The sequence below is a fragment of the Phocoena phocoena genome, chromosome 19 (genome assembly GCF_963924675.1).
Source record: "Phocoena phocoena chromosome 19, mPhoPho1.1, whole genome shotgun sequence".
NCBI classification, from domain to species: domain Eukaryota; kingdom Metazoa; phylum Chordata; class Mammalia; order Artiodactyla; family Phocoenidae; genus Phocoena; species Phocoena phocoena.
In genome coordinates this window covers 19,934,782-19,944,009 of record NC_089237.1, presented here as the reverse complement: position 1 = coordinate 19,944,009, position 9,228 = coordinate 19,934,782, and the positions used below count along the sequence as shown (strand labels likewise).

General features: G+C 55.7%; 1 protein-coding gene across 1 annotated transcript; it reads right to left on the bottom strand.

The window, feature by feature from the left end:
- Nucleotides 1–2,471: 2,471 nt before the first annotated feature.
- LOC136137938 (keratin, type I cytoskeletal 14) lies at nucleotides 2,472–6,357 on the bottom strand. Its single transcript, XM_065896342.1, has 8 exons — nucleotides 6,187–6,357; nucleotides 4,840–4,922; nucleotides 4,087–4,243; nucleotides 3,771–3,932; nucleotides 3,562–3,687; nucleotides 3,241–3,461; nucleotides 3,102–3,148; nucleotides 2,472–2,569 (listed from the first exon to the last, which is right to left on the bottom strand). The coding sequence occupies exons 1-8, from the start codon at nucleotides 6,355–6,357 to the stop codon at nucleotides 2,472–2,474; spliced, it is 1,065 nt and encodes a 354-aa protein (XP_065752414.1).
- Between the last annotated feature and the right edge of the window lie 2,871 nt (nucleotides 6,358–9,228).

Below are 9,228 nucleotides of genomic sequence, written 5' to 3'. Positions count from 1 at the left end.
ACACTTGCCTGTCTGCTCCTTCCCTCTAGGGCCCAGCATACAGGGTGGGACCACCTCAAAGCCCACTGCTTGACTTCCTTCCCTCCCACTTCCGAGCCTGCCTCCTGCCAGGCGGCCCCCAGCTACACCTTCACCATCAAGCAGCTACCCACAAGGAGAGGAAGCTCAGCCCACCACAGTCAGGCCTAAGAAATCTCACATTTCTATATTCTCTAAAGCAGAGCTCCTTTGGGGGTGGAAACTTTAATCTGGCACCACCTCCAAGGCAGAGTCATGTCTGGGGATTCTTAATGCAGTCCTCATCGGTGACTAAGGATATGTTTTGCTCTCTCTATGCGGCCTCCCAAATGTGGACCACTCCCCAGACTCCATGCCACTTGAGCTCATTGCCCAGCTGAGAACGCTGGTCCCCAGGGTCCAGCATCCCTAGGGATATCACGCAGCCCCTCCCCACCAGGGTCCTATCACTTTTAGGGCCATAAAACCATCCCTTCCCAGTCTCCGAGGAAGGTCTTTCAAACCTCCCGCCTCCCCGAACTGTCCCCTCATTCCTCCAAAACTCTGTCACTCACCTCCAGAATGGCTCACCCTCACCCAGAGATCACCCCAGATAAACCCTTTTTAGAGCCAAAACTCAGGTAAAGAGACATCCCAGATATGACTTCATTCCTTTTCCTAATAACTCACACTCTTACACTTCCATTTATGGAGCACGAGCTGTGTGCCAACTACAATGCTAGACCCATTCCTACATGAGATCATTTAATCCTCCATGGCCTCGTGCAGGGAGGGTTGTCGTTGCCTGTTTTGCAAAAAAGGATCTTGCGCAGATCCTTCCTGGCTAGTCAGGGTAGGAGCCGTGACTCCAACTCAGGATGTCTGATTCCAGCCCAGACTTTTGGTCCCCTTGCCTTCAAAGACTAAGTCTTTTCTTTAACCCTAGTCCCACCCTTGACTCCCCCTCAAAGCTTCATTCACGTGGCCAAATGAATGAGCTGTAGAAAGTGACACAATTACTAGTCAACTCTTTCCTAGCTTGGGGCGGTGAGCCCTCCCCACCTCACTCAGGTGGATGTCCTCCCCTTCCTTCTCTTTTTCCAACCCCCGAAAGAGAGGAAAAGACACTCCCCACCAGAGGAGCCTCGTACAGCCCTGGCTCTAGATGTGCATTCACTCCCTGGATTCCCATATAACTCCGAGAAGCAGAGTTCACCATGCTTCCTGAATAAATGGGGAAACAGAGACTCTCCAAGGTCATGGAGCTGATTCAGAACAGAGCCAGGCAGGGCAGGAAAAAAGACACAGTCAGCTCGATGTTTTGTGATGACCTAGAGGGGTGGGATAGGAAGTGTGGGAGGGAGGCTCAAGAGGGAGGGGATATGGGGATATATGTATACGTATAGCTGATTCACTTTGTTGTACAGCAGAAACTAACACAACCTTGTAAAGCAATTATACTCCAATAAAGATATTTTTAAAATGTAAAAGAAGAACAAAGCCAGGGTTGGAAACCAGTCAGTCTGTTCCCAAGCCTCTAAGAAAAGCTCTCATTATGGACGAGAGCCACCATGGACAAGAGGTAGCTCACACAGTATCACTCACACAGCCGTGCCCTGAGCCCGCACTGTCCCAGGCACCGTGGTAGAGGCCTGACATGCAAATCCTCACAAAAAGCTCCCGGGGTAGGTACTGTCATTGTGCCCACCTTACAGATGTGGAAACTGAGGCTTGGCAATGCTGATCAACTTACTCTATGTCAACTAAGAGCAGGCAGGATTCAGACCCAGCTGTGAAGGCGAGGGCAGGTGGAATGGAGGGAGACAAAACTCTCAGTAAAACATGAGTTCTGACTGGGTTCATGGACCTCAACTGATGAGCTCTAGGGAACCCGTGAATCTCATGAATTATATGCAAATGTGTGTATGCTTATTGGGCATGGGATGAGATCTACAGTTTTCAATATATACTCAAAGGAATCCCTAAAGACCAAAGTGTTAAGAAATCCCTCACCTAGCACAGCGCCTGGCTTACAAAAGTCACTCAATAATACCTGTTGAATGAATAAGTAAATGTATCAGTGAGTAGATGAATGCATGTTCCTCCATGCCCCAGGAGACACCACAAATGACCTGGTACACACATGTATCTTCTGCGATGGCGAAAGCAATCTTGGGACCCGAGCCTGATCTGCCCCCAGGTCCTTTCTCCCAGTCCTGGGTGCCATAGCCAGGTGCTATGAGAGCTCCAAAGAGATGCTTCCTCCGCTTTCTCCCCACCACCCCTCCTGACAATGACCAGGCAGAGGCAAGATTTGTGCAACTCAGATAATGAAGCTTTATTGATTGCTGGGAGGAGCAAGGGTGAAACAGGGCTCAGGTGTGAAGTGCTTGCGGGGACAGGACAGGGGATTCACCCAGTGAAATCTGTGTCCACATGGGGAGCTTTCTAGGCCTGAACAGCGCAGAGCAGCTTTAGTTCTTGGTGCGAACGGTCTGCTCGTGGGAGGACACCACCTTGCCATCGTGCACATCCAAGACTTTGGTGCGAATCTGACGACTGGAGGAGGTCACTGGGGAAGAGGGGAGAGAGGGCGTTATCAGCGGCGGATAGGCAATGGAGAAATCAGGAGCGCGAGGGCACTTAAACAAACTGTCTCCCTGCTGCCCTCTCCCCTGATTACCGCTTCACCCGCTGCTCTCGCCCCGGCACGGATATCATCAGCACATTTCTTTCAGACTAGAGCTCCCTGAGGTCAGGGGCAGAGTCTGTGTCTTCAGACTGGAGCTTCCTAATAACTCAGCCCAAAATGGTTCCATCCAGATCTGCCCAAATGGACTGGTCTTGGTGGGAAGACCCATGTGGGGCTCTGTCCCTGATGCTGACCGCCAGAACTATGGGATCTGCCACAAATAGGGGGCCACCAACTCCTCGCCATAAGGAGGGTTTAGAAAATGGCTTCTTCTACCCACAGAGGTGCATAAGGGATACTGGGTGAGAAAACCCTAGCTCAACCCCTCCAGAAGCCCCCATCTAACATCCTAGACATGCTGGGAGACAGGGGGTGGTCTTGAGTCCAGGCTTGATGAGGAGGAAATTCTTACCATCTCTGGATGACTGAGAGCCAGAGGAGAACTGGGAGGAGGAGAAGCTGTGAAGACAGAAAAGGGGCAAAATAATCAGACACACAGGGGGCAGTGAGTGAACAGGGCGGGGCGGGACTGGGAGGGGGCCCCTACTCACTGGGCATCCTCGCCCTCCAGCAGGCGGCGATAGGTGGCGATCTCCTGCTCCAGCCGCGTCTTCACGTCCAGCAGCATCCTGTACTCCTGGCTCTGCTGTTCCATCTCGCAGCGCAGCTGGGCCAGCTGCTCCTCCACGTTGCAGATCAGCCCCTGGATCTGGGACAGCTGCAGGCAGTAGCGGTTTTTGGTTTCCTCCAGGGTGTTCTCCAGGGATGATTTCTGTGAGGGAAGGAGAGAAGATCAGGAATCCATGAGGGCGGTCATTCTCTCCCTCCAGTGCCCTGGGCACGCCGCCCCCCAGGCCTGGCAGCGCCCCTACCATGCTGAGATGGGACTGCAGCTCGATCTCCAGGTTCTGCATGGTGCGCCGGAGCTCTGAGATCTCGCTCTTGCTGCTCTGCACCATCTCGCTGCTGCTGGCCACCTCGCGGTTCAGTTCCTCTGTCTGCAGAAAAGAAAACATCGTTGGCACTGGAAGTTCCACGGAGGCAGGCGTCCTGGGTCCCTTCCACTCCGAATGCCACCCACCTTGCTGAAGAACCAGTCTTCGGCATCCTTGCGGTTCTTCTCCGCCATCTTCTCGTACTGTTCGCGCATCTCGTTCAGGATGCGGCTCAGGTCCACGCCGGGGACGGCATCCATCTCCACGTTGATATCCCCGCCCACCTGGCCTCGCAGGATAGTCATTTCCTGCACAAGCAAAGAACGGTCCACAGTCAGGGGCCTCACTATGGCAACCGATTAGGGCTCCCTAGTCAGAGGTGTTCCAGGTCTGAACATTCCTCTCCACCATCTCTTCCCTCCCAGCTAACCCTCTAAGCTGGCTTTTCCATTTGGTTCTCACCTCCTCGTGGTTCTTCCGGAGGTAGGCCAGCTCCTCCTTCAGGCTCTCGATCTGCATCTCCAGGTCGGCTCTGGCCAGGGTCAGCTCGTCCAGCACCCTGCGGAGGCCGTTGATGTCGGCCTCCACGCTCAAGCGCAAGTTCAGCTCCGTCTCGTACCTGGAATGACCCAGGGAAAAAGGAATGAGACACCCTCCCTGGTCACACTGAAGGCTCTGTTCTCTTCCCCCTGCAGCTTCTGCCCATAGTCGGCATCCTGTGGGCGGTTTAGTGAGCCAGTCTTGAAGATGGCATGGATGGACACAGAGCCCATTATTCCTCAGATCTGAGATTCTGGGGAGGGGGACAGTGCCAAGAATAAGACGGTTGATCGTGCTATAGAATTCACGGAGGGGCGATGCTTCTGGCTTCAGCCAGGCAGTAGCACACAAGGCCTCCAGATATGACTACCTCCTGCACTTCAGGGGCAGGTGGGGAAGTGGGGACTGCCCCTCCCTAAAGCAGTGGCCCCCTAATCTGGCTGTGGGTCAGGATCACCCAGGTAGCCTATTAAAGATAACTGAATGAAAAAATAATAATAATAACTGAATCCAAACCCCAAAGGTGGGGCCCAAGAGTCTTGTATTTTTACAAACACCCCAAGGGGTTTTCAACACAGCCATTGTGGCACATTCCAGCTCTGTTCAGGGAACACTTCTCCAAAAATGCCCAACCCAGGGGAGACTGGATGCTCTGAAACACCGCTGCAAACTCACTTGGTGCGGAAGTCGTCAGCGGCCAGGCGGGCGTTGTCAATCTGCAGTACGATGTTAGCATTGTCCACAGTGGCCGCAAGGATCTGCAGGTGGAAAGGGCACAGGTCATTGGTCCAGTGGACAGCACTAGCCAGACCTCACTGCAGCCTGCATCAGGACTTTGCTTTCATGCTTCTGCCTGAGTCCCTGCCACTCCCCACAAGCCTTTGCCACGGCAGCCTAAAGGATAACTCACAGTGGTCCAGATTTGACCCAGGACTTGGCTACTCGTGGTCAGCAGAATGGGTAGAAAGAGCCCCGACCTTAGATAAAAAGCCCTTCAGTTCTGATCCTGTATCTACCACGGAGTTGCTGCAAAGCCTGAGATGAGTCTCAGGCCCTCGAGTGCCCTACCCACAGAGGAGGGCAGTGACCGGACTCTCCAGACCCCCTTCCGGATTTGAATTCTGCTCTCACTGCACAAGTCAGCCCTGCCAGTCCTCTGTAGGCGCGTACACTCCTTTTCAAGTCTTCAGAGCACAGGACCTCAAAGTGGGGCTTTCCCAAAAGTTGAGATCCAGCTGGCACAGGGGATTCGAAAAGAAGAAGCAAAAGGAAAGCAAAAAAAGGTAGAACCCTGGAGTGGCTAGAGTTCCCTCCCTCATCATCTGATTTCCCTAATCCACTCAAAGCATCAGAGCCAGACACCAAGGGAAGCAGGGTCAGCAGATTCCTGGGGTGACATGGGAGCAAGGAACGGGGGCTGGAGTCAGATAACACAAGCCCCCCAGGCCCTCTCCTACGCAGGGCACGTAAAGTGGGCCACCAGCGATTGTCTCTGTGGGTTTTCCATGCCCTCCTGGCTGTGGGGAGGGGCCGCCCCTCCCCGTGCCAGGGCGCATGGGCAGCAGCCGCCACAGCCCAGACTAATGAGCTAATGAGTGACTTGGATGTTTAGCCTGGAGCAGTTAGAGCCTCGCTCCTCCGCTGTGCTGGAGAATGGGTTGCTGCCTCCTGTACTGGCAGGTGGGGCACTAGGGCTTTAGCCTTGGCTCGACTATTAATTTGCTGTGTGACCTTGGGCAGACAGCCCAAAGCTTCAGCTTCTTCCTCTGTAAAATGTAAGGGTAGGAATCCCTGGTCTCTTGTGGTCTGAGAATCTGGAGCTCAGAGAGGCACGAACGAGATAGGGGAAGGGAGACCATCTCCTCATAGACCAGCTCTGTTGGAGGCATCTAGAGCCAAAAGAAGGGATCTGGAGCTGGAAGCTCTTCTGCTTAAGGATCCCAAGCAACCAGTGGCCTGAGCCAGCCGTTGCTCCTAAATGAGCTGGCTGGAACGGTACCTCCCGCTGCCTGGTCCACGCACCTTGTTCCTCAGGTCCTCGATGGTCCTGAAGTAGGCGCTGTAGTCCCTGATCTCAGTGGGCCGTTGCTTCTGGTACCAGTCGCGGATCTTCACCTCCAGGTCAGTGTTGGCCTCCTCCAGGGCACGTACCTTTTCCAGGTAGGAGGCCAGGCGGTCGTTGAGGTTCTGCATGGTCACCTTCTCACTGGCCACCAGGAGCCCATCACCACCGCCAAAGCCGCCACCCAAGCCACCACCTGAGCCACCACCGAAGCCACCACCGTAGCCGGCACCAGCGCCAGTGCCGTATCCTCCACCAAAGCAACTACCCATGGCCCCACCGAAGCTGCTGCTGCTGCTGTAGTTGCCTCCATAGCCGGCCCCCAGCCCGCAGGCACCCCCGGAGGAGTAGCGGGTGGAGGACAGGCCCCCGTAGTTGCTGGGGGCCCGGAAGGAGCCTCCGGCCCTGACGGAAGACCCGCAGCTGGAGCCACCGCCGATGACATAGGAGCTCTTCATGGAGCTGGAAGAGGTGCCCTGGCGACTAGTCATGGTGTCAAGGAGGGAAGTGAGCGAGCGAGTGAGTCGGCAGAGAGAAGAGAAAGGTGCTTGGGTGAGCTAGGAAAGGATGCAAGGCTTTATACTCCTGGGTGAGGGCGGGCCTGGCATTTTCCATTCCCCTTGGCTTTCATCACCCAGGGGACAGTGCCAACTCCCAGTCAGATCCCTCCTCTCCTCCGCCCCATCATGTCTGTCATATTTTACTGGAAACTCATTGTTCGGGGTGTTTCGGGTTTCTTGTCCCACCAGGTGTGAGTCACAGGAGGAGGTATGGGCCTACAGGCTACACTTTCCCTTTGGGCCCTGGGAACACAGCCCTCTGCATGCTGGGCTCAGCCAGGTGGTGGGAGAGGGTCTCTGCACCATAAACCTAGTGACTTGTTAGTCCCCATTAACTAGGTGGGTCTCTGACATCCACCTAGAGGAAGCCCAGCACTCCATGTTCCAGGAGGAACACCAGCATGGCAAGGTCACACGGGGCACAGAGACGCCCCCTCAGCATTACCACCCATAAAAGAAACAAGGTTTTGGGGCCCTCCCAACTCTGACCTGCTGGACTGTACCACGGGGCCTGTCACATCCCCGATGCCCAGCCGGTAGTCAGGTGGCTCAGGCTTCTATCCCGACACCCCCAGTGAAGGAAAATCCAGGCAGCTCTCCCCAGCCCTAGGCACAGACCCTAAGATCCTCCACACATCTGTGGATGGGCCCGTGGCATTGGCTGCTCAGTCCGGCCAAGGGCAGGTGGTGTCACAGGAGACGCTGGGAAAGGGCATGGAGTCAGACTGAGCCCTGACTCTGCTCTTTACTCCTGTGTGACCCAGGCCCTGACCCTCCTTGGAGTCTCAGTTCGCTCATCTGTGAAGTGGGAGTACTGCAGAGTCAGCACTGAGAATTCAACGTGGCAATGGATGTGAAAGGGTTTTGTAAGCTGAGCGTGGCACAAAGTCTGGGTAGCACTGTTGTAGCCCAGTCTGGGCCCCAGAGCGGGGTGAAGCAACACTACTGGAACGGGACTGGAGGGGGCCTTTTTGCTTCCAGCCCCAGGTGTTTTCTCAGGCCCCCAGGGCAGCCCCTCATGGGAGGGTCTGGCTCAGGCACACTCGTTTGAGCCCCTCGTGGAGCCGACTCAAAGGATGTTTGGGGTTTGTTTGTTTGTCTTTGGTGACGGGAGGAGTGCAGGCACCTGAAAGTGAACTCAAGGGTCCCGGACTACTGAGGCCCCGAGGGTCAGGGGACACGTCCAGGGGTCCATCAAGTTCTGCCTCGGAGGTTTGTATATGGGGACCTCAGCTATGCCGAGTCTCCCAGACAACCTCCAAAGGCACCCCCTTCGGCCTCACCCCGCCCTCCTGCCGCCCCTCAGCCCCACGGACCCCGGCAGGCATGTTGGGAGGAATGTGGTCGTGTCTGGGGCTGCCTGACGCGTCCCATCTCCCCAGACAGGTCCTAACAGCTCCTGCTGGAGGTTCCAACACTCCTCCTAGGATCAATGGCTCCCTGAAGGGAAGCGGTGCCTCCCTCTCCCCCCACCCTAACCCAAAGCAGAGGTCAGGGAGCTGCCCTCCCCGCCCCCTGCCACTAGGGCTCAGAAGACAATGCTGAGACAGACACTCGAGGCTGTGGGCTCCACAAAACTGCCATGCTGAGGACGCTCAAGTACGTGAGTATGTGAGTAAGCGAGTGACCACGCCTGACAGGGACCCGTAATCTCCTTCCAGAGGAGATTCCCGCATCCCCGGCCCAGCCCTACATCTTCCTCAGTGAGAGGCAGCAGGGATTTGGGCTGAAGGAGGAAGCCTTTGTTAGGAGATGTTGCAGTCAGCTGTGGGGTAGAGCACGGGTGGGGTGCTCTCCAGAGAAGAATGCAGCATCCAGAGGGAGCCGGGGGGACACCAGTGGGTGCAGAGCCCAACACCCACTTCCTCTGTGCCACCTACCACCCTCTCTCCACCACAGGGAACCACGGATAGAATCCCTGGAGCACGGGACAGAGGAAAAGCTCTTCTTCCCTCTCACTTGATTCAGTGGAACCCAAAAGAGCCTCCCTCCTTGCCCCTCTCCAAGGGGAATCCAAAAGACAAACAGGGTAGGGAACCCATGACATATAAATTCACACACACCATCTAGGAAGAGACCTTTGCCCCCTCCCTACCTCCATGGACCCTGGAATCCCAGCATGGGAATCAAGTCTGATCTCCTCCCTCACCCAGGACTAGACCCTGAAGAGAGGCAGCTTTCGGGGGGCAGCTGTGGTTAATGTGATGGAAGGTTGTCTGTTGGAGCTGGAGTACCCACCCCACCTCCCACCTCTGGAGTCCCAGGCAGACTTTGTGTGGCATGTCAGGAGCCTGGGGCAGTGCGTCAGGTTGGTGAGTCTCCCAGCACCAGCCTGTGGTAGGGCGGACCAGTGCCAATCCAAACTGGTAAAGGGGCAGGGCGAGGCAGCCCCCACAGAGCTCACACTGTGTGCTGAGGGCCACACAGGGGATGGGATCCTAA